Source organism: Macaca thibetana, chromosome 2 (assembly GCF_024542745.1).
Source record: "Macaca thibetana thibetana isolate TM-01 chromosome 2, ASM2454274v1, whole genome shotgun sequence".
Lineage (NCBI taxonomy): Eukaryota > Metazoa > Chordata > Mammalia > Primates > Cercopithecidae > Macaca > Macaca thibetana.
In genome coordinates, this window is record NC_065579.1 from 44,822,960 (window position 1) to 44,848,865 (window position 25,906).

General features: G+C 37.4%; 1 protein-coding gene across 5 annotated transcripts in view; it reads right to left on the bottom strand.

Annotated features, from left to right (window-relative positions):
• Positions 1–25,906, bottom strand: part of XRN1 (5'-3' exoribonuclease 1) — a 137,188-nt gene that overhangs the window by 7,288 nt on the left and 103,994 nt on the right. For 3 of the 5 annotated variants that reach the window (XM_050778105.1, XM_050778108.1, XM_050778109.1), the window contains 6 exons: positions 21,149–21,210; positions 18,301–18,423; positions 17,713–17,872; positions 14,811–14,992; positions 4,915–5,028; positions 4,717–4,819 (listed from right to left, as the gene is read on the bottom strand). In XM_050778105.1, the coding sequence (XP_050634062.1) occupies positions 4,717–4,819; positions 4,915–5,028; positions 14,811–14,992; positions 17,713–17,872; positions 18,301–18,423; positions 21,149–21,210 (744 nt within the window). The remainder of the gene's footprint in view (positions 1–4,716; positions 4,820–4,914; positions 5,029–14,810; positions 14,993–17,712; positions 17,873–18,300; positions 18,424–21,148; positions 21,211–25,906) is intronic. The other 2 variants (XM_050778107.1, XM_050778106.1) reach the window with 2 other exon arrangements.

The window sequence follows — 25,906 nt, forward strand, 5'->3', positions numbered from 1 at the left end:
GCGGAGGTTGCAGTGAAGCAACATCAGGTCATTGCAATTTAACTTGGCTGACAGAGTGAGAACTTGTCTCAAAAAAGAAAACAAAAGTAGAAAATTAGGTCTTGAAACTATCTACGAGCAACTTTGGTGGGAGTCATAATGCTAAGAAGGTCTATTTAAAAGATGCTATGCTAATCTTATACAATGGTCAACTCCGTAATTTCCCCAATAGATCACTGTTATAAATATGAAATACATATTCCTCAACTGGGACATTTTATGAGATAAATTTTTTTATAACATAAAATAGAAATTTACAAAATAACTTTAAAATGTTAATTTAATGCTTAAGTTGTTCTCTGCTGATTAACCTTCAAATATCTTGGCATTTATGTATTTACATATTTTAACTGGAATATTTGGAGAACACCTTTATAGGACCAAAAGCATTCCAATTATAACCTTAAAATTATTAGTAGGTATGAATAAACTAATCAACATGAAAAAGGCTAAAATATCAATAATAAATGGGGAAAATAATCATTCCTCTTAAAAAATACATGATCATAAGACAATTCTGTTTTTAGAGAAGTTTGTGTGCAAACTTTTAGGTACTCTACACATATTAATTACTTAAAATTAATCTATATATAGCTACTGTATTCATTTTTGAATGTGAAGAAGCAGCAGTCAAATTAGATTTTATAAGTTATGGGGATACTATTATATTGAGCTATACAAAAATATCAGATCCATTATGTCATGAAAACTTTATGACTAAAACATTGTTGGCCGGGCACAGTGGCTCATGCCTGTAATCTGGCACTTTGGGAGGCCGAGGCTGGCGGATCTCTTGAGCCCAGAGTTTGAGACCAACCTAAACAACATGGTGAAACCCTGTCTCTACAAAAAGACACGAAAATTAGCCAGATGTGGTGGTGTGTGCCATAGTTCCAGCCACTTGGGAGGCAGAGGCAGGAGGATCAACTGAGCCCAAGGAGGTCGAGGCTTCTGTGAGCCCTGATCATGCCACTGCACTCCAGCCTGGGTGACAGGAGTGGCACTCTGTCTCAAAAAAAAAAATCCAAGTCTGTCGTCATCTGTGTGTTTTTTTTTTTTTAGACCTAGGCTAGAGTGCAGTGGCATAATCTTGGCTCACTGCAGCCTCCACCTCACAGGCTCAACCAATTCTCCTGCCTCAGCCTCCTGAATAGCTGGGAACTACAGGCGCACGGCACCACACTCAGCTAATTTTTTCTATTTTCTGTAGTGACAAGGTCTCCCTATGTTGCTCAGGCTGGTCTTGAACTCATGGCTCTAGTGATCCTCCCACCTCAGCCTCTCAAAGTGCTGGGATTACAGGTATGAGCCACCACACCAGCTATCTGTTTTCAAAGCCCATGCTTTTGTTACTGTACTGAATTGGCATTCCTTTGACTGTATAAAAAACGTTTTCTTTTGTTTTGGTTTGGGCCTTTGGGGGTTTTCTTGAGACAGGCCTTCCAAAGTGCTGGAAATACAGGCATGAGCCATCATGCCTGGCTCAGACTTGGATTTTGAATGCCAGTTTTGCTAGATAATAACTTACGACCTTAGACAAATTACATTAAAAAAAAATCAAAATACTACTATACATTGTACTAAAAAAGATTTTCTTCTTTTTTTTTTTTGAGATGAAGTCTAGCTCTGTAGCCCAGGCTGGAGTGTAGTGACACAATCTCAGCCCACTGCAACCTCTGCCTCCTGGGTTCAAGCAATTCTCCTGCCTCAGCCTCCTGAGTAGCTGGGACTATAGGTGTGTGCCACCATACCCAACTAATTTTCAAATTTTTATATTTTTAGTAGAGACGGTTTCACCATGTTGGTCAGGCTGGTCTTGAACTCCTGAGCTCAAGTGATCCACCTACCTCGGCCTCCCAAAGTGCTGGAATTACAGGCGTGAGCCACTGTGCCTGGCCTAAAAAAGATTTTCAGCAGAAAACAGCAGACATCTGTTCTACTCTAGGTTTAACTGTTTTAGATATTTATTTCCACACTGTTCAATAATTTGCTTATGCTACTTGTTAATAATTTATTAATTTTAGGCATTTTTATGTCTACTGACTTCCTATTTAGATAGAACAAAATTCAGTTTTTTTGCATTACCCCTCACTACTTACCCTGTACTCCCAATGTAAGTACATTACATCATTTGTTTAAATATACAAGCAGTGTTATCTATTTGTGGTATGTGGCTATGTAAATATTATCACTGCAGAGCCAGGCTGGGTACTCTGATTATGTTTCTTGTAAGAAGAGATCCATTATGTACTTTCTTGTAAAACCTTTTGTTTTTACTTGAGTTGGTCATAATTTTTTTTTTCTTTTTTTTTGAGACAGGTCTCATTCTGTCACCCAGGCTGGGGGGCAGTGGCATGATCACAGCTCACTGCAGCCTTGACCCCCCAGGCTCAAGTGATCCTCCCAAGTAGCTGCGACTGTAGGTGCATGCCACCATGTCTGGCCACTTTTTTATTTTTTGTAGATTAGAGATGGGGTTTTATCATGTTGCCAGGCTGTTTCGCCATGTTGCCCAGGCTAATAATTATTTTTTAAAAGCTTAGTCTTGCTTATATCAATTCTTTAGGAAAAATATAATAAAAGCTGCTCAGTCTTCTCTATATCCATCCTTAATGTCTTCCTGTTGCTCATCTATTAATAACCTTACTGCCAAGACTTCCCTCTGCCTCTCCAGTTGGGACTAGTCACTTTCTAGACCCACTGAGCAGCTGGCATCCTGGGATTTTCATTCATTGTATAACTATACTAGATCTGCAATTTGTCATTTTGGTTTCCTAATTTTCTTTTTTAAACTGCTGCTTTGTTTTGTTGGAGCATATAATTCAGTAGTTTCTTAAAAGAGGGTAGGCAAGGCATGATGGCTCACGCTTGTAATCTCAGCATTTTCGAAGGCTGAAGTGGGAGGATTGCTTGCGTCCAGGACTTTGAGATCAGCCTGGGCAATATAGTGAGACCTTGCCACTTCAAAAAAAAAAAAAAAAGGTACATAATACATTTGCATATCTGAAAATATCTTTTTGTCTCCTTTATACTGGATTCATAGTTTGGCTATACAGAGAAATTAGGATGAAACTCATTCTGCCTCAGGGTTTTGAGGTATTCAATGCTTTCTGGCTTCTAGGCACTGTTCAATAGTGCAGTACCATCCTAATTCTTGTTCTTTTATATGTACTGTATGTCTTCTCTTCTCTGAATCTCTTAGGACCATTTTTATCACTAGTATTCAGAATCTGAAGATAATCTGTGTCTTTATTCATTGTGCTCAACATTTGGGGGCTCTTTTAGAGATGCACATCATTTTGTTTTAGAAAAGTTTCTTATTTGTTTGACATTTACTCCCCTTCCTTCATCTCTGATTTCTTTTTCTGGAACTCCAATAACGTGGGAGCTGGATCTGTGCACTAAATCTCTGTTCTTTCTTATTTTACAACTTTTATCTTCCTTAGCTTTGCTAGGACTTTATCTACTAAATTTTAAAATTTTAGTTAACAATTTTACTTGTTCTCTAATTATTCTTTTTTCATCTTCCAATTTCCTATCTGGGGAGAAGGGTATGACTCGCTACAATCTGAGAATAGGATGAGGAAAAGGGAACTTTTCCTTAATCTCTGTGTTTTCAGTCTCACATTCCATTCTCTTCTCTGCCTGGTATTCCCATATCTAGAGAGCTCCTCTGGAAAACACACCTCCAGTTTTTTGCTTGTAGCGGTCTGGCTGCATTGCGGAGGGATGAAGGGGGTAGTCTTACCACTCCACACGTAGACTTTCAACTAATCCCTCTCTTTTTAGCACATGCCTCCTCTTTATCTTCTCTAACAGTTTCTGATGCTTCCAAGTTCTGAACCTCTTGGGAACGGTGAGGGACAATCTACTTATCATGCTCATTTGTAATCTCTTCTATGGGTACTTTAGCTTGTAGCTTTTAACCTTGCTCTGCTAAAATGGTTACTTCTTCAGTTGTTTTTCTCAACACAACCTCTTTTCAAATCTCGAATCTGCTGATATTTCTTCTCCTGTCTCTTTGTCCTCGTAGATTTACACTTTTGAAATCCTTTATTATTCAGTTTAATGAGAAGAGATAACTGCATGTCATAAATTTAATCAGTATTATTCACTTTTCTAATGCTTATTGTAAGCATTATTTAGAATTCCTGGAATATTGCCTGGCAGTAGATGCAGAAAAGTGATTTTCTAAACTTAAATAAATTATTGGCTTTAAAACAATAATAATTAAGATACAGGGAAGCCAACTGCTATTAGGGAAAAAAGCTGAGTGATTTAGAAAATCTCAGAACTTAAGATTTAGAATTATAAAATGTTAGTCTCAACAAAATTTTGGACATAGTCTACTACAAATAAGAAAATACAGTCCTGAAGAAATTACATGATTTTTTTTTACCTTTTGATATCTAACTTAAACCCAAATTCATGTTAGGAGCTATTGGAGAATAAGAGCCTACCTACTCAACCTTTTCTTACTACTCTAGCCATACTAGAGGCTATAGGAAAAGAATGGCATTTCTAGATGAATCTGCAGGCTGTGGCTTTGGACTTTCTCACAATTTCTTAACATTCCTAGATATTTGAGTACATTTTTTATTTCTTAAAAGAGACGCTTCTTAAAAGAGCTTAGTAAAAATAACAATGACAAATACTTATACATGAAAAATATCTTACCAGTAGGTGGGGGAAAGACTGGAGGAATGGTTCCAGGTGGCACAGCTGAAGGATAATTTGCAAATACTGGTGAAGGCAAAGGGAAATTCGTGCCTAAGGATCCCTGTGGAAGTATTTAAAAGTTACAAGAGAGTGAAATACAAGCTTTCTACAGAGACTAATAAAACATTTAATAGAGAAGTCATGGACAGTTCTTACCAATTGTTGTAAAGCAAAAAGTGCAGCTTTCTCCTTGGCTTCATTTTCAGAGTGGCACTGTGGCCCATGTATCAGTAAGCCATTAGATAATTTTACTTGGCAAACAGTCATTGTCTAAATAAAGAGAATATATTTGTCTATGAAATTCTCTGTCCAGGAAGTTGATCTCCCCCCAAGTTTAGTCTAAACAAGTAAAATAATTTTATCAAGAATTTAAAAAAGGGCTTTCAGTTCAAGTTTTCAATTGCCAGGCAAAAATTTTAGAGTTGTTGCCTTATATTTTTCAGTGTTTACAAAATAAAAAGCTTTCTAAGCTGGCTGAAGGGTCAAGCAACCGAATGCAAATGAAAGGCAGCAAAACTGTTTCCTTTATACAGGGGTTGACAAACTACGGAGTTCTACCTCTTTTTGTAAATAAACTTTTACTGGAACATAGCCACATCCATTCTAATGGCTACTTTCACACTGTAACTGTAGAGTTCGAAAGCTGTGATAGAGACCATCTGGCCCACAAGGCCTAAAATATTTACTATCTGACTCTTTACAGAAAAAATATGCTGACTCATGTTTATACCATCCTTTAGTTAGGAGGTATTTTGGTAATATGAGTTAATTGCCAAAATATAAAAGACTCAGATATTCTGATGTGTTTTCTACTCATATTTAAATTATAACTACATTATACTTTAATTTTCCGTTTTATAAAAAAGCTTGTTTTGTTTTGGTGTACCTTAATTTTTTTTAAAAAATAGACTTGGGGGTACAAATGGTAGTTACATGGATATACTACATAGTGGGGAAGTGTGGACTTTAGTGTACCCGTCGCCTGAATAGTATACATTGTACCCAGTAGGTCATTTCTTATCCCTCGCATCCCTCTTAACATCCCATCTTTTGAAATCTCTAATGTCTATTATTCCACTCTGTATGTCCATGTTTAGCTCCCATTTATAAATGAGAACATGTGGTATCTTTCTATTTCTGAATTATTTCACTTAGGATAATGGCCCCCAGTTCCATTCATGTTGCTGCAAGACACATGATTTCATTCTTTTTATGGTTGGATAGTATCACATGGTGTGTGTATACATACACACACACACGCACACATATACCACATTTTCTTTATCCAGTCATCCACTGATGGACACTTAGGTTGATTCCATATCTTTGCTACTATGAATAGTGCTGTGATAAACATACAAATGCAGGCATACTTTTTAGATAATCATTTCTTTTCCTGGGGCAGATACCCAGAAGTGAGACTGCTGAATTAAATCATAGTTCTATATTTAGCTCTTTGAGAAATCACTATACTGTTTTCATACAGGTTATACTAATTTACATTCCAACCAACAGTGTATAAACACCCCCTTTTTGCCACATCCTTGCCAAAATCTGTTGTTTTTTGACTTTTTTAATAATAGCCATTCTGCCTGGTGTGAGATGGTATCTCATTGTGGCCCAAAACTGCACTTCTCTGGTAATTAGTAATGTTGAACATTTTTTTCATGTTTGTTGGCAACCCCTTGAGATGTCTTCTTTTGAGAAATGTTCACTCACGACCTTTGCCTGTTTTCAATGGGGTTATTTGTTTTTTACTTGTTATTTGAGTTCCTTGTAGATTCTGGATATTTAAAGTCCTTTGTCAGATACATAGTTTAAAAATACTGCAGATTGTTTACTCTGTTGATTATTTTCTTTTGCTGTGCAGGAGCTTTTTAGTTTAGTTAAGTCTCATTTGTCTATTTTTGTTTTTGTTGCATTTGCTTTTGAGATATTAGTCATAAATCTTTGTCTAGGCCAATGTCCAGAAGAGTTTTTCCTATGTTTTCTTCTAGGATTTTTATCGCTTCAGGTCTTACATTTAAGACTTATTTTCTAAGTTCTCTATATATTCTGGATATTCTTTATCAGATATATCATTGGGAAGTATTTTCTCTTATTCTATGAGTTACCTTTTTCACTCTTGTTATTGTCTTTTGATGCACACAATGTTAACATTTCCATGAAGTGCAATTTGTCCATGTTTTCTTTCATGGCCTGTGCATCTGGTGTCACATCCCAGAAATCACTGCCAAATCCAGTGTTGTGAAGCTTCTGCCCTAAGTTTTCTTCTAAGACTTTTATAGTTTTAGGCCTTATCTTACATTTAGGTGTTTGATCCATTTTGAGTTAATTTTCATATATTATGTTAGTTAGGTAAGTTCTTTAAAATGTGAATATCCAGTTACCCAGCACCATTTGCTGCTGAAAGATCATTCACTCTTTTTTTTTTTTTTTGAGATGGTGTCTCACTCTGTTGCCCAGGCTAGAGTACAGTGGAGTGATCCTGGCTCACTGCAACTTCTGCCTCCCAGGTTCAAGCAATTCTCTTGCCTCAGGCTCCCAAGTAGCTGTGATTACAGGTACATGCCATCATATCCAGCTAATTTTTTGTAGTTTTAGTAGAGACAGGGTTTCACCACATTGGCCAGGCTAGTCTTGAACTCCTGACCTCAAGTGATCCGCCTGCCTCGGCCTCCGAAAATGCTAGGATTACAGACATGAGCCATTGCGACTGGCTATCCACTTCCAATTGAATGGTCTTGACACCTTGTCAAAAAATACTTTGAACATGTATGCAAGGGTTTATTTTTGGACTCTCTATTCTATTCCCCTGGGATTTTGATAGGGATTGCATTGAATTTGTAGACTGCTGTGGGCAGTATTGAGATCATAACAATAATAACTCTTCCAATCCATGAACACAGTGTGTGTCTATTTATGTCTTTTTACATGTCTTTCAGCAACATTTTGTAGTTTTTAGTGTATAAGCACATCATTTCCTTTGTTACATTTATTCCAAAGCATTTTATTATTTTTGATATTATTATAAACACTTTTGATACTATCATAGTTTTCTTAATTTCCTTTTCAGATTTTTCACTGTTAGTGTATAAAAATACAACTGATTTTTGTGAGTTGATTTTGTATTCTGCAACTTTGCTGCATTTATTAATTGGGATTTTTTGTGGAATCTTTAGGGTTTTCTACTATAAGATCATATCATCTGCAAACAGATACTGCTTTACTTCTTCCCTTCTAATTTAGATGTCTTTTATTTATTTTTCTTGCTTAATTGCTCTGGACAGAACTTCTGTTACTGTGCTGAATAGAAGTGGTAAAGTAGGCATCTTTGCGGTGGCCCTGATTTTAGAAAAAACTGCTTTCTGTTTTAGGTTAGAGGGTATCAAGAACTGGATATAAAGAGAATAAAAACTTTCTTGTGGCCAGTATATCTCAAAGTGCATTCTGGGGATGGCTGAGGGTCTGTGAGACCCTTTCGGGAGCCACTGAGATCAAAACTATTTTCATAATAATATATGCACATATTTTTTAGAGTTGGGGTCTCATTCTGTTGCCCAGGCTGGAGTACAGTTGTGTGATCAAGGCTCACTATAGCCACCAACTACCAGGTTTAAGCAATCCTCCCACATCAGCCTCCTGAATAGCTGAAAAAATAGGTGGGTACTACCACACTTAGCTGTTTTTAAAGTTTTTTTAGAGATGATGGCCGGGCACAGTGGCTCACGCCTGTAATCCTAGCACTCTGAGAGGCTGAGGTGGGCAGATTACCTGAGGTCAGGAGTTTGAGACCAGTCTGACCAACACAGTGAAATCCTGTCTCTACTAAAAATACAAAAATTAGTTGGGTGTGGTGGCGCTTGCCTGTAATCCCAGCTACTCTGGAGGTTGAGGCAGAAGATTCGCTTGAACCTGGGAGGTGAAGGTTGCACTGAGCACGCGCCACCGCACTCCAGCCTGGGCAACAGAGCAAGGCTCTGTCTCAAAAAAAAAAAAAAAAAAAAAAAAAAAAAAAAAAAAAAAAAAAAAGATGAGGTCTTTCCCAGGCTGATCTCAAACTACTGAGCTCAAGTGATCCTTCTGCCTCAGCCTCCTGAGTTGTTGGGCTTACAGGTGTGAGCCACTGCACCTAGCTTATGATAATACTAAGGTGCTATGCCCTTTTTCCCATTACTTTTTCTTATTTCCTGCTTTCTCACAGTATATGGAGGACAAAATGTTTATTGATAAGATTTCAGATTCCACACTGCAAGATTCTACACTACAACTAACCTTAAACAAAGTACCACTTTTAAGGTGTTTTTTTTTTCTTAATGGAGTTTTGCTCTGTCACCGAGGCTGGAGTGTAATGGCACAGTCTCAGCTCAGTGCAACCTCTGCCTCCCGGGTTCAAGCGATTCTCACGCCTCAGCCTCCTGAGTAGCTGGGAGTACAGCTAAGCACGACCACGCCTGGCTAATTTTTGTATTTTTAGTAGAGATGGGGTTTCACCATGCTGGCCAGGCTGGTCTGTCTCAAACTCCTTATCTCAAGTGATCTGCCCGCCTTGGCCTCCCAACGTGCTGGGATTACAGACGTGAGATACCACGCCCGGCCCACTTTAAAGTTTTAATGTAATATTAAAGTATAGCCAAAACTATCTGAAAAGGCTACTAAGATTCTCTTCATTTTTCTAATTTTATATCTGTATGAGGTCATATATTTCTACCAAAAAGAAAACCATATAACTAGTGATTGACAGTATTAAGCAGACAGGAGAATCTAGCTTCTCCTATTACAATTGTGCTGAGAAAGATGATTAAAATGTAGAGCAGGACGGGCATGGTGGCATGTGCCTGTAATACTAGCACTTTGGGAGGCCAAGGTGGGAGGATTGCTTGAGGCCAGCCTGGGCAACAAAATGATACCCCATCTCTTTAAAAAAAAATTAGAGTAATATCACTCTTCTAACTAAATTTTTAAAGTAGTTAATATTTTTTACTTTGTTTTTATTAATTTTTTTTGTTTCTAGTTTTATGAATACATAATAGTTATAATACACATTTATGGGGTATGTGTGACATTTTGATACAAGGATACAATGTATAATGATCAAATCAGAGTAACTGAGATATCCATCACCTCAAGTATTTATGATTTTTGCTGTGGTAGGAACATTTCAATTCTACTCTTTTGGTTATTTAAAAATATACACTATTGTTAACAATAGTTGCCCTATTGTGCTACTGAAGACTAGAACTTATTCTAACAGTATTTTTGTATCCATTATCATGCACTCTTCCTCTCCTATTAATACCGTCCCCATTCCCCTTCTTTCCCTCTAATAACCACCATTCCACTCTCTATCTCCAAGAGGTCAAATTTTTTAGCTCCCATGAGTGACAAAATGTGTTTTTTTGTGCCTGGCTTATTACTTTTAATACAGTGCCCTCCAGTTCTATCCATGTTGTTGCAAATAACAGGATTTCATTCTTTTTAGGGCTGTATAATATTCCATTATATATCTATATCTATATATATTTATAGATACACACACATTTTCTTCATCCATTTATCCATTGATGGACACTTAGGTTAATTTTGTATCTTGGCTTTTCTGAATAGCACTGCAATAAACATGAGAGGGCAAATATCTCTTATATATACTGATATCTTTTCTTTTGGACCTATACCCAGCAGTGGAACTGCTGGATCACATGGTAGCTCTATTTTTATCTTTTTGAGCAATTTCCATACTGTATGTCCTTCATAGTGGCTGTACTAATTTACGTTTCCACCAACAATGTATGAGGGTTTCCCTTTCTCTGCATCCTTACTAGCATCCATTATTGCCTGTTTTTTTTTTTTTTTTGGTAAAAGCCATTTTAATTGGAGATAATATCTCATTGTAGTTTTGATTTACATTTCTCTAATGTAGTCATGTTGAGCATTTTTTCATATACCTGTTGGCCATTTGTATGTTTTCTTTTTAGAAATGTTTGTTGAGATCATTTGCCCATTAAACATTGTTATAGTTATATTTTATTTTTTTAAAAATTCAACTTTTGTTTAGATATGGGGGTATATGTGCAGGTTTGTTACATCGGTATATTGCATTTGCCCACTATAAAATGGGATTATTATTTTTTTTTTCTCTGAGTTGTTTGAGCTTTTTATATATTCTGGTTATTAATATCTTGTCAGATGGGTAGTTTGCAAATATTTTCTCCTTTTCCGTGGATTGTCTTTTCACTTTGTTGATTGTTTCCTTTGCTGTGCAGAAGCTTTTTAAGCTTGATGTGATCCCATTTATTCATTTTTGCTTTAGTTGCCTGTGCTTTTGATGTCTTACTTATCTTTGCCCAAATCAATGTACTGGAATGTTTCCCCACTGTTAACTTCCAGTAGTTTAATAGTTACAGATCTAACATTTAAGTCTTTAATCCATTTTGATTTGATTTTTGAAAATGGTGAGACAGGCATTTAGTTTCATACCCTTAAATATGGATATCTAGTTGTCCCAGGACCATTTACTGAAGGGGCTGTTCTTTCCCTAATATATGTTCTTGGCATCTTTATAAAAAATAAGTTGACTGTAACTATGTGGATTTATTTCCGGATTCTCTATTCTGTTCCGTTGGTCTGTGTGTCTGTTTTTAAGCCAGTACCATGTTGTTTTGGTTACTATAACTTTGCAGTATAATGTCTCCAGCTTTGTTCTTTTTGCTCTGGATTGCTCTAGCTATTCAGGGTCACGTGTGGTTCAAGATAAATTTTAGGATTTTTTTTTTTTTTTTCTATTTCTGTGAAGAATATCATTGGTATTTTGAGAGGGGTTGCACTGAATCTGCAGATTGCTTAGAGGTGGTTTAGACATTTTAACAATATTGATTCTTCCAATACATGAACATGGACAATCTTTCCATTTCTTTGTGTCTTCTTCAATTTCTTGCATCATTATTTTATAGTTTTCATTGTAGAGATCTTTCACTGCTTTGGTTAATTTGATTAATTTCTAGGTATTTTATTTGCAGCTATTGTGCAGGGGATTAATCTCTTGATTTCTCTTTCAGATTGTTTGCTGTCAGCATATAGAAATATAACTGTTGATTTTGTATCCTACAACTCCACTGAATTTATCAATTTTAACAGTTTTTTTCTAAATATAAGATTATATTGTCTACAAACAAGAGCAGTTTGACTCCTTCCTTTCCCTTTTGGATGCCTTTTATTTCTTTCTGTTGTCTAATTGCTCTGGCAAGCATTTCCAGTACTATATTGCATAACAGTGGTGAAAGTGGGCATCCTTGTCTTGTTTCCAGAATTTAAAGGAAAGGATTTCATTTTTTCCCCATTCAGTATGATACTAGCTGTGGGTTTGTTGCTGGTTATTATGTTGAGGTATGTTCCTTCTATACCCAGTTTGATGAGAGTTATCAAAAAGAGATGTTGAATTTTATCAAACACTTTTTCAGTAAGTATTGAAATGATCATATAGTTTTTGTCCTTCATTTTGTTAAAGTGTCAGTTATTGACTGCATATATTGAAACATCCTTGCATACCTAGGATGAATCCCACTCGATCACGATGAATTATCATTTAAATGTGCTGTTGAATTCAATTCACTAGTACTGTGCTGAAGATTTTATATCTAGTTCATCAGATATATCGGCCTGTAGTTCTCATTTTTTGTTATGTCTTTCTTTGGTTTTGGTATCAGGGTAATACTGGCAAGTCTGGAAGTATTTTTTTCTCAAGCTTTTGGAACAGTCTGAGTAGAACTGTTATTGCTCTTCTTTCAGTGTTTGGCAGAATTCAGTAGTGAAAACACCAGGTCCTGGAGACTTTTTAACTACTGCTAGGAGTAAAAAGTACTTTTTACTACTGCTAGGAGACTTTTTACTACTGTTTCCATCTTGTTAATGTTGTTGTTCTACTTAAGTTTTGGATTTCTTCATGGTTCAATCTTGGTATGTTTTATGTGTCTCGGAATTTATCCATTTCTTCTAAGTTTTCCAATTTATTGTATATAGTTGCTCATAATAGTCTCTAAAAATATTTTGAATTTCTGTGATATCCGACGTAATGACTCCTTTTTCATCCCTGATTTTATTTATATGGATATTCTCTTTTACAGTCCGGCTAAAGGTTTGTTGATCTTGCTTATCTTTTCAAAAAACCAACTTTTTCTTTCATCAATCTTTTGTACTATTTTTAGTATCAATTCATTACTTTCTGCCCCAATCTTTATCATTTCTTTTCTTCTAATAATTTTGGGTTTGGTTTCTTCTTGCTTTTCTAGTTATTATTTATTTTAAAAATTTGTATAAATGTAAGGGGTGCAAGTGCAATTTTGTTACATGGATTTACTGCACAGTGGTGAAGTCTGGGCTTTTCTTATATTCATCACCTGAATTATGTACATTGCAGCCATTAAGTAATTTCTCACCATCTACTCCCCGCCCATTCCCCACCCTTCCAAGTCTCTAATGTCTATTATTTCACACTCTACATCCATATGTACACATTATTTAGCTCCCACTTATAAATGAGAACATGTGGTATCTGTTTCTGAGTTGTTTGCTTAAGATAATGGCCTCAGTTCTATCCATGTTGCTACAAAAGACATGGTTTCATTCTTTTTTAAATGTCTGAACAATATTTCATTGTGTATGCATACACCACATTTTCTTTATCCGATCATCTGTTGATGGACACGTAGGTTAATTCTACATCTTGGCTATTGTGACTAGTGCTGCAATATACACACAAGTCAGGTATGTTTTTTATGCAATTTCTTTTCCTTTAGATAGATACCCAGTAGTGTGACTGCTGGAACTAATTCTTCAAGACACACTGTTAGGTTGTTTATTTGAAGTTTCTATACTTTTTGGATGTAGGGATTTATTGCTATAATCTTCCCTCCTAGTACTACTTTTGCTGTATCCTTTAGGTTTTGGTATGTTGTGTTTCCATTTTCATTTGTTTCAGGAAAATTTAAAATTTTCCCTTTTTTCATTGACCCAATGGCCATTCAGAAACATAATGTTTAATTTCCATTTATTCATACAGTTTCCAAAGTTCCTCTTGTTATTGATTTCTGGTTTTATTTCACTATGGTCAGAAAAGATACTTGATTGAATTTTAATTTTTTGAATTTTGTGAGACTTGTTTTGTGGCCTATCCTTGGACCAATATCCAAGGATATTTGGTCTATCCTTGAGAATGTTGCATTTGTTGAGGAAAGAATGTGTATTCTACAGCTGTTGGATGAAATGTTCTACAGATGCCTATCAGGTGAAAGTTATTTTTAATAAACAATAGATTAATAAACATATAGGTTTACTTATAATATTTTATATAGATAAATTTATATATATATACACATATATAAATAAATATTTCAGAGACAAGGTCTTGCTCTGTTGCCCAGGCTGGAGTGCAATGGTATAATCATGGCATCATGGCATCATGGCTCACTGAAGTCCTGACCTCCTGGGCTTCTGTCCTCCTGCCTCAGCCTTGTGAGCAGCTGGGACTACAGGCTCACAACACACGTGGCTAATTTTATATTTTTTTGTAGAGAAGAGGTCTTGTTATGTTGCCCAGGCTGGTCTTGAACTCCCAGCCTCAAGCTGTCCTCATGCCTTGGCCTCCCAAAGTGCTGAAATTACAGGCATAACCCACTACACCCGGCCAATTTTTTTGTTTTAATTTCGAACACAGTAAATATGGATATAAGCAAACAAAATCTCTTTGGGGTCCTCCAAAAAAAGTGTGGAGTTTCTGAGACCAAAAAATGTGAAAACTGCTACTGCAGGCCAAGGTCCCTGGCTCTATTAGTCTGAGTAATCTTGCCAGGATACCTGTAGCCCAGTTCCTCCCTGTCAGTGTCTCTTAGGGCTTTGGTTATGTATAAATATTAGAGCTAGGGTAAAAAGCATAAATCTATGCTGCTCATAAAGTTAAGAAAATTAGGCCCCATTACATTTTTTCTAGCTAAACATTTTCAACCTATTTAAGCTTAATGTTAAATAATTTATATAAATGGAACAGTAGTATACTATACCTGCGGCGTCCTAAGAAAGGAGAAATCAGGTTGTGGCATTCCAACAAGGGAACAAATTCGAGAAAGTTCAGTTACTGGTGTGGATACAGCAGGGATCTGGCTGGGGGCAGGCCAACACACATTGTCCATAGACTGAACATTATGGTACTCATGAGCACTGTGAGGCTTGTTCACATAAGATGCTACCAAAAAAGAGAAAAGAGTCTATCTGTATTAATAAAATACTATCTCAAATTATGAACTTATTGTAGGGTTTTATAGAAGAGCAAGCAGGAAACTGCTAAAAAGTGAAGTGAATTGCTCAAGGCCACCCATTATTAAATAACAGAATCAGGATTTCAGGTGCCTCTTGTTCCAAATCCTGGACTCTAGCAGTACAATCTCCCATCCAAGTGACTGTCAGCTTACCTTCAGTGGCCCTCTGGTCACACACCTTATAAATTTGGTTGAAAAGCCTGAGAAATTCAGTTAGATGCTATAGAGCCACCAACTGCATTAAAAAGATGAGTCTTCCACGAAGCACATATAAAGAACTATTTAGTACTTCCTAAAATTATTGCGACTTCAGTAAAGGTTTTTCAATGAGTATAACTGATTAGTGATAAATTAAGATAAAGATTTTAAAATATGATAAGTACCTAACTGCCAAAAATTAAAACTTTGAGCAGCTAATGACTACATGGTACTGTTACAGGTAAAAGTTGAACAAATAGCTTTCTTGTTTTGCAGAAGAAGAGAAAAATAAAACAACAAAAGAATGAATAAACAAATGGCTTTCTTGAGCTGAAATATAATTAATCCTTAAGTTTTGAAGTTTTGGCTTCCATCTCAATTCTTGCAATTCCGCCTTACATTCTGAGACACATGGATGAATATTTTTGTTGCTCTGAAATATTAAAAGTTTTTTTTGAAATTGTCTTCTAAGTGTTTTTATATGGAAGATAATTTTAAAATTCTGAGTGTTCACATTCTTTATGATTAACAAACTCACTAACAGAACGAGAGCATACCTCATTGAAGAATTAATTAATATATTCTTGCTAATATAGATTTAAAAAGCAGTTAAGTGGCTTGCTCAAAGTCACGGAGCCAGTTAGTACTATAACAGGGGGTGGATTCTGAGCTAGTGATCCTAAGACTCTAAAGCCTATGAGTTTTGTTTTTTTTTTCCTATACTGAAACAAAGTAAAACTTGTTTTTGACAATGGGACCATCTTTATCTAATTTTGTCTTAAAATTTATTTGGTTCTATTTTAGGAGAGCGTCTGTCACTATAATAAATAATCAGTTTCCTAATACTTTTTGGAATTTTTAATTAATTATCATTGAAATATAAATGGGACAAGGTTCTGCTTTTATTCCAGGTTTTTTTGTTTTTGTTTTGACAGAGTTTTGCTCTTGTTGCCCAAGCTTGAGTGTGATGGCGCGATCTCGGCTCACTGCAACCTCCACCACCCGGGTTCAAGCGATTCTCCTGATTCAGCCTCTGAAGTAGCTGGGATTACAGCTACTTGGTGGCACCTGCCACTACGCCCGGCTAATTTTTTGTATTTTTAGTAGAGAGGGGGTTTCACCATGTTGGCCAGGCTGGTCTCAAACTCCTGACCTTAGGTGATCCACCCGCCTCGGCCTCCCAAAGTGCTGGGATTACAGACGTGGGCCACCACGCCCGGCCAATTCCAGGTTTTGATCTTTAATACACTTAGATCTGCTTATTCAAAAATGTTTTTCACTTCTCTGAGAAACTTCTGCCCACATCCACTTTTGTATCAGTCATTCTTCCTGGCTGCCTTTGGCAGATCATTACACAGATAAAATGCTAAATTAAAGTATAAGGGTAGGAACAAATATGGCGGATATTTACTGAAATCCAGTTATGTGCCACATGTTATGTTATAGGCTTTACAGACTTAAGATTATGACCCACTTTCCTATATCTATTAATTATTTTTAATCGATTTTGTAGATTTTTCTATTTTTACAACGGCTATTTTAACATATTAGTATCAATTATTAGCACCTACAATGTGTTGGACATAGTGCTAACTGCTTTATATTTATACATGTTATATAACTGTCACAAGTAATTTGCAATGTATTATTTTATAAATAACAAACAAGATTTCAGAAAAGTTAAATAATGTATTGAAGTTACATGATCATTTTTAAATTACTGAGGACAAAAGCTAGAATGTGCAAACTTTTAAAGGTTTGGATGTCTACAGAATGAATATCTATAACACTACAATTAAGTAATCACAAGAAGACATTTAGTGACTGTAGATCTACTGGTTACATGGTTATATTATTACTGTTCTTTTTTTCTTTTCTTTTTTTTTTTGAGACAGGGTCTGTCTCTGTTGCCCAGGTTGGAGTGCAGTGGCATGATCTTGGCTCACTGCAACCTCCACCTCCTGGGCTCAAGCAATCCTACCATGTCAGCCTCCCCAGTAGCACAAGCCACCACACCCGCTAACTTTTTTATTTTTTACAGAGATGGAGTTTCTGCCATGTTGCCCAGCTGGTCTTGAACTCCTGAGCTCAAGTGATCTGCCTGCCTCAGCTTCCCAAAGTTCTGGGATTACAGGCATGAGCCACACCTGGCCAGTTACATTATTATATAACTGAAACAAGTATAAAAATTATAGTTTTAAGAATAAAAGTAGTTTTGGGCCAGATGTGGTGGCATATACCTGTAATCCCAGCACTTTGGGAGGCTGAGGTGAGAGGACTGCCTGAGGTCAGAAGTTTGAGACCAGCCTGGCCAATATGGGGACACACCATCTCTCAAACAAACAAATTAATTAAAATAAAAGTAGTTTTATCTTTAAAAGTACCCAATAAAAAGAACCAAATGAATTTTTAAAATGATATTATTGGTAATAGTATTTAGTTTACTTACCTAATTTCTTACTTTGTTTAGGCTGAGAGGGTAATCCATATTCATCTCTTCTAATAGAGGAAACAGGGATTTCATTACCAATCTGTTTCATTTCATTCTTACGGTCCACAGTGTTAGAGCCATCAATTTTTAGAATTTCTTTAAGCATCCGTGTTCCCTTCTTTTTGAAAATGATTCACATGGAGATGGTGAGGGTGAAGCGAAGAAAGTCAACATTAGAGTTATAGAACTTACTGATCTTTCTTGGAAAGAATTCCATTGTTAAAAATTAAGACACTAACTACATTCAGATAGAAACTGAAAAAAACCCACCACCCACATTTCTGATATAGAAATGATACTTATCCTCCTGCTTAACTTTTACCCCAGTTACCTAGTAGCAATGTTTGAAAAGCAGGGGAATTGTGGTCTAAAGAGAAAAAGTATGGCTAAATTGCCCAGGGCAGCCTGGCTTCCTCACAAGATGACAATAATGATGTAACATACCAGCCTCCACGAGGGAAGTGTTTGAACACTTGCATGGGATATGTCTGCATGGTCAACAGTCGAGAAATTACCATAGTAAGAAAGTTCCTAGAAAATACGAACCATGGCAAATGATTGTGGTGACAAATGCTCTTCACTTGGAGGCTCCCCATGATGAGATGACTGTACTTCATTTTCTTTGGAGATATTCAAAGACGCTAAAAAGTTCTCAACTCCAGAATTAGGCTAAAAGAATAAATATTTTGGGCATGAAGATGAAAGTATAACACAAGAACACACAAAAAGCTGAGTTTTATATACAAAAATGGTCATTCAATTTCACTCAACCATCTTCCCAGGTGTTAAAAGTTTGGGAAGAGAATTTGAATAAATAGTTTTTTACTGCAACAATAGCATTTGAATAACCAGTCACAACCTTTTGGGTTTCTGAGACTTCTGGACTTTCATTTCTCTTTGATAGCTTAATATCATATTTGGTAGGCCCTTCCAAAGTCTACAAAAAAAGTAAGAATAAACTTTTTGTGCAAATATATTTATAGTTAACATGTAATAGTGTTCTAAATGAATTGTTGCAAAAAATTTTATGTGCTATTTTCCCTTTTATATCGTAAGAAAAGGGTGCCTATAAACTGGGATGGGGAAAATTACACCTTTATCTTCATTAACCTCTAAATGAGATTTAGCATTTCCTGCAATTATGAATATAGGCAACAAACCACTTACATGGTCTGCATGTTTGTATTCCCCCAAAATTCTTCTGTTAAAATCCTAACTCCTAATGGGATCATATTAGGAGGTGGGGCCTTTGGTAGGTAATTAGGTTTAGATGAGGTCTTCAGGGTGCAACACCCATGATGGTATTAGTGTCCTTATATGAGAGAAAGAGAATAGAGCTCTTTCTCTCCATCATATTAGATTATGAGAAGACGCATTATCTGCAAGCCAGAAAGGGAGACCCCACCAGACAATGGCACTTTACCAGATTCTAACTGTATTTCAATATAACTGGTTTTCTTTTAAATCTTTTTAGCATTAAAGACATTATTCTGCTAGTGCCTTGATCTTGGACTTCTCAGACTCCAGAGCTGTGAGAAATAAATGTTTATTGTTCAAATGTACCTAGTCTGTGGTATTGTTATTACAGCAGCCCAAATCAACTACGAAAACCACAACACTGGTGATTCTAATTGTATATCAGTATAACTGGTTTTCTTTAAAACCGTATGTATTTTATTTTAGCATTAAAAATACTGTTCTGAGAATAATAATGGCTTCGCCAAAAGTTCATGGGCTTCACCAAAGATGTCTATTGCACAAAAAGTTTATCAATCCCTTTTCCAGAAGAAAGGAAATTACAGTATAAGTTTCAAAAGGAGAGGGCCTTAAAAGTCAAGCAATTAAACCGTTTACTGGTATCTAAACATTAATGGGTTCCATTTACTACCTGTTATGTTCCAAATATTTAGCTAAGACACTGTTTATAAATTTAATATATTACTATAAGAGATCAATTTTTAAAAATATATATTAAAATATGATAGGCATACAGAAAAGTACACATCTAATAAATACACATGTCAAATTTTTTTAGATCAAAACTTTGTTATTCTTTCATTATAAAATGTATACAAAATCCTTGTAAACAGCAGAGACTATATAAAGTAAAATATAAATGATCTCAGCTTCCCCCACACCAATCTAATTCCACAGAATTTAGCCTAAGTTTGCCATTTTGTTCCATGTACTTCAACTGTATATGTAAACATATATTTCCATATTATATATAAGTGTGTGTGTAAATATATACATATAAAAGGCCATATATATGTCATATATATGGTATATATGTGTGTGTATATATATAAGAACATATATATGTAAGACCATACACGTCTGTGTGTGTATATATATGACCATATATATATGTCTATGTGTATATATAAGACCATATATGTCTACGTGTGTATATATATGTGTATACACACACACACACACACACACATATCAAAGACCATATATACTGGGAGCAACTACAAGGGATTAATTTTTTTTTTTGAGACAGATTCTCACTGTTGCTCAGGCTGGAGTGCAGTGGCGCAATCTCGGCTCACTGCAACCTTCACCTCACGGGTTCAAGTGATTCTCCTGCCTCAGCCTCCCAAGTAACTGGGATTACAGGCACATGCCACCACGCCTGGCTGATTTTTTTGTATTTTTAGTACAGACAAGCTTTCACCACGTTGGCCAGGCTGGTCTTGAACTCCTGACCTCAGGTGATCCACCCACCTCCCAAAGTGCTGGGATTACAGGTGTGAACCACCACGCCTGGCCAAGAGATTGATATTTTTTTTTTTTTTTTTTTTTTGAGACGGAGTCTCGCTGTGTCGCCCAGGCTGGAGTGCAGTGGCCAGATCTCAGCTCACTGCAAGCTCCGCCTCCCGGGTTCCAGCCATTCTCCTGCCTCAGCCTCCCGAGTAGCTGGGACCACAGGCGCCGCCACCTCGCCCGGCTAATTTTTTGTGTTTTTAGTAGAGACGGGGTTTCACCGTGTTAGCCAGGATGGTCTCGATCTCCTGACCTTGTGATCCGCCCGTCTCGGCCTCCCAAAGTGCTGGGATTACAGGCTTGAGCCACCGCGCCCGGCCGAGATTGATATTTTTATCTCCACTTAAAGATGAGAAAATTGAGACTGTGAGAGGTAAAGTGAATTGCTCAAGGCCACCCAACTATTAAATGAGAGAATCAGGATTTCAGGTGCTTCTAGTTCCAAATCTGGGACTTTAGGTGTACAAACTCCCATCCAAGTGACTGTCAGCTTAACTTCAGTGACCCTCTGGTCCCATATCTTATAAATTTGGTTGAAAAGGTTTAGAAATTCAGTACAATGCTACAGAGCCACAAATTGCATTAAGAAACTGGTAACCAGAAATTTGATTTTAAGGAAGCTTACCTGCTTATTGGACATTTTTTGGGACCAACACTCAGCTTTAGGACTCTTACCCTCTTCTTTAACTAGAGACAAGAAAACAGAAATTTTCATAAATGGAAGTATTTACTGCACAATTAAAACTACCAAATATTTATAATAGCAAGGCACTGTGTTAAAAACTCAGATAATTTTAAGACACAGTCTTTGAACTTAAAGGAATTTATAATATAGATAAGGGGGAGAAGAGACACTTAGATAAGAGTAGTGAAAATGGAAAGGTGGCATCTGAATTGGGCCTCGAAGGATGGTAGGTTTCTAAAGGGCAGACTAAGAAGTTAAGTACTCCAGGCAAAGGAAATAGTGGGAAAAAAGACATGGAAGCAGAAAGTTAAGGAGTAAAGTGGAGCTTAAGAGAACTAAAAAAGCAGGTTAGAGCCTTAATTTGCAAGTTACTGAAGACTATGCTATTATATTAAGTTGGTAGGCAATGGGCAGCCAATAACAGAGAGTTTTTGAGCAGGTAGTAATCTGATGAGAACGGTGCTTTAGGATGATTAAAATATGGCAATAGCCTATTGGCTAGATAGAATAATAATACAAGACCAACTCAGGCAGCTATTTGAATAGCCCTGTTAAGGGGAAATTGGGGGATGGTAGGATAAACAAAAATAATGAATTTGAAAAATTCTAGGATTCAGCTAATGACAGGATGTGAAGATGAAGGAGATAGCAAAGGATGAATCTGAGAGATTACTTTCATAGGATTTGGTAAATGACAGAATATGAAGATGAAGAATACGAGGGGCATGAGGTAGATTTGAAGAAGCACAAAAAACATACTTTGAAATTATTGCATAATATTCTATTATACTGGATATACAGGATTATATAGATCTACTATAACTTATTTTTACCCCTTTCTATCACTAGACTGTTCATTAAGCCAGCCTGGAAAAATAAAAAGGTGGGTGGAAAGAGAAGAAGAAAAAGGAAGGAAGGAAGGAAGGAAGGAAGGAAGGAGGGAAGGAAGGAAGGAAGGGAGGGAGGGAGGGAGGGAGGGAGGGAGGGAGGGAGGGAGGGAATATTAAAAAAGAAAGACTGAGGAAAGAAGCAGGGGAAGGGGAATAGTGAGGAGGGCATGGGAGGGAGGGAATGCGATCAGAGACAGGGGAAGGAAGCACAAAGGGGAGAAGGAAGGGTGAGAGAGGAATAGAGAAGGGGAGGAAGGGCAGGAAAGGAAGGTAATGGAGGTAAGGAAGAGAGGAAAGGAAGAAAGTGATCTTATGAAACAAAGGAAAAGAAAATGTGAGCTGACATGCCTTGACAGTGAATATTTGTTGAGACATACACAAAAGAAAACTAATTGAAACTCCGCATAACTCAAATCGTTTACATACATTTATGTAAATATTAATTTGAAGAAAAATTAAAATCCATTTGAATATAACACCTTTATGCTGTATTTATCATTATCAGATTACAGGGACATTAATCTGTATTTAACTTAAAGAGTAAAATAAACCAAAATAACATATAGATACTGGTATTAAAAAAGGTATAGCAGTTACCAAACTGAACCAAAGTTAAAAACCACAAAATTTTTTTGAAAACAGCTTTTTTTTTTTGAGACGGAGTCTGGCTCTGTCGCCCGGGCTGGAGTGCAGTGGCCGGATCTCAGCTCACTGCAAGCTCCGCCTCCCGGGTTTACGCCATTCTCCTGCCTCAGCCTCCCGAGTAGCTGGGACTACAGGCGCCCGCCGCCTCGCCCGGCTAGTTTTTTGTATTTTTTTAGTAGAGACGGGGTTTCACCGTGTTCGCCAGGATGGTCTCGATCTCCTGACCTCGTGATCCACCCGTCTCGGCCTCCCAAAGTGCTGGGATTACAGGCTTGAGCCACCGCGCCCGGCCCGAAAACAGCTTTTTAGAAAAAATGTTTAAAAGATTTTACTACCTATAATATACAGATAAATAAAGTGTCATGCATATATAAAATATAATAAGTTAGACTCAGGGCTCTGCACTTGATATTTCCTTTACTGGAAAGTTCTTCAGCTAGCTTTGCACAGTTCATGCCTTCTTGAACCCTTTATTAGGGTCTCTGCTGGAATCTCATCTCCTCAGAAAGACCTTTCTTGTAAACCCAATTTAAAAGAGCACCCCTGTCACTCTATCCTCTTAATCTGTTTTACTTTTCATCACAGCACTTATCATTACTTCAGATTATGAGATTTACTGTTTACTTGCTTATTATCAGTCTCCATCTTAGAGTGTAAACGCCATTATACTCTAAGAGGTCAGAAAATCTGTCTTCTTTTTCAGTTATATATCCTCAGCATCTAGAACAGTGCCTTGTACTCAATAAATAGTAGTTGAATCAATAAACGAGTCATAATTTGAACATAAAGAATAATTTTCTGATATTTGGAAATACTTTGGTCAAGGGAAGAGAAATAATTACTACAGGATGAAGATTCTCATTCCTGACTGTGCCTGAACACAGTAGACACTACTGAATAAATTTAAAGAGTATAAATATATAAATTATGTGAGAGAGAATATTAACAAAATATTTGCACCTATTTTAAAGAAAAGCCTGTAATATAATTTGGAGTATATAATAGGTAAGTGTTTATAAGTAGAAAAGTAACTGGATCACTCTAAGATTTATCTCAAGTAGTTAGGGAAGGGACATCAGCAAAAATGTCAGAGTAAGGACCTCCAGAAATACTCTCCTCCATAAAAGCAACAAGAGAATGGGCATAAATTAGCAGAATTCATATTTTCAGAACCACAGAAGTTAACCAAAGGCTTGCAGCAATCTAGGGAGTGTTTATTCAAGAAAAAAGGCAGTGGGAACTTGAGTACCTGCAAGCCTTGCCCCCATAGACTGAAGAGCTTTGGAGCTCTAAATAAACCTGAAAGGCTGTCAAGGCCACAAGGACTATACATCCTAGTGCTGAGTTGGGCTTGCAGCCTTGGATTTGCTAGGCATGTGACTTACTGAGACTCTTGCTGGGGCAGCTAAGGGAGTGCTTTTGCCACCACTCCCCCAACTCCCCCAACCCCAGGCAAAACAGCTTGAGGCTCCAAAAGACATCCCTCTCTGAGGAAAGAAAACGGAAGAGTAAAGAGGACTTTTGTATCTTGGATACCAACTCAGTAAGGCTTGTGTCAGAGTCATGAGATCCCATTCCAGGCCATAGCACTCCTGGATGACATCTCTAGACATGCCCTGGGCTAGAAGGGAACCTACAGTCCTCAAGGGAAGAACCCAGTCTTGGCAGGATTTGCCACCTGTTAACTAAAGAACCCTTGGGACCGAAACAACCAGCAGCGATACCAGGTAGTACCCATATGCCTTGGATGAGACTCTGAGACATGCTGGCTTCGTAAGAGACCTAGCACATGCCCAGCTGTGGTGGCTATGCTGAGAGAGTCCTACTTGAGAAAAACAGAGGGAAAAGTAGAGGAGATTTTGTCTTGCATCTTAGGTATCAGCTCTGCCAAGTGGGACAGAGCACTAAGTGGGCTCTCAGGGTCCCCAATTCCAGGGTGTGGTTTAGATGGCATTTCTAGACCTGCCTTGGGCCAGAGGGAACTCCACTGCCCTGAAGGGTAAGTCCCAGGCCAGGCAGCATTTATCACAAGCTGACTGAAGAGCCCGTGGGCCTTAAGAGAACATTAGCAACAGCCTAGCAGTACTCCCCATGGGTGTGTGGTTGGTGATGGCCACAGGGAAATACTCCTCTGCCTGCAGAAAGTGAAGGGAAGAGTGGGAAGGGTAATGTCTCAAGGTTTCAGGGCCAGCTTAGCTGCAGTACAACACAAGGTAGATTTCTAAGGTTTTTAAATCCAGTCCCTATCTCCTGGATGGCACCTCAGGATCTACCTGGGACCTAAGGGAACACATTTCCCTAAAGGGAAGGACACAAGCCTGGCTGGTTTCACCATCTACTGATTATAGAGCACTAGGATCTTGAGTAAACACAGGTGACAGCCGGGTATGGTGGGCTGCGGGCGAGATCCAGTACTGTGGTGGCTTCAGGTCTGACCTAGTGGAGTCCCAGTGGTGGTGGCCACAGGGGTACCTGTGTCACCCCATCCCCAAGCCCAGGTGGCTCAGAAAGAGAGAGAGAGACCCCACTTGTCTGGGAGAAAGTAAAGGAAGAGAACAAGAGTCTGCCTGGGAATCTGGAGAATTCTTTTGAATCTTCTCCGGGACCACCAAGACGGTACCTCTGATTTTCTAAGAACCACAGAATTATTGGGCTAGAGGTGCTCCTTAATGTAGATACGGCTTAGATCACAAAATCCAAGTCATTTCAAATACTTAGAAAGTGTTCCCAAGAAGGACTGCTACAAACAAGCCTAGACTTTGAAGACTATGAGAAGTATCTAACTCTTTAATCCCCAGACACCAATGAATGTCAACAAGCATCAAGACCATCCAGCAAAAAACATAACTTCAACAAATTAAGTAAGGCACCAGGGACCAATCCTGGAGAAACAAAGATATGTGACCTTTCAGACAGAGAATTCAAAATAACTGTTTTGGTCACGTGCGTTGGCTCATGCCTGTAATCCCAGCACTTTGGGAAGCTGAGGTGGGAGGACTGATTGAGCCCAAGAGGTTGAGCCTGCAGTGCGACGTAATAGTACCACTGCACTCCAGCAACAGGGCAAGACCCTGCCTCAAAAACAAAAACAAAAAATAAAAACAAACAAACAAAATCCCCAAATAGCTGTTCTGAGGAAACTCAGAGAAATTCTAGATAACAT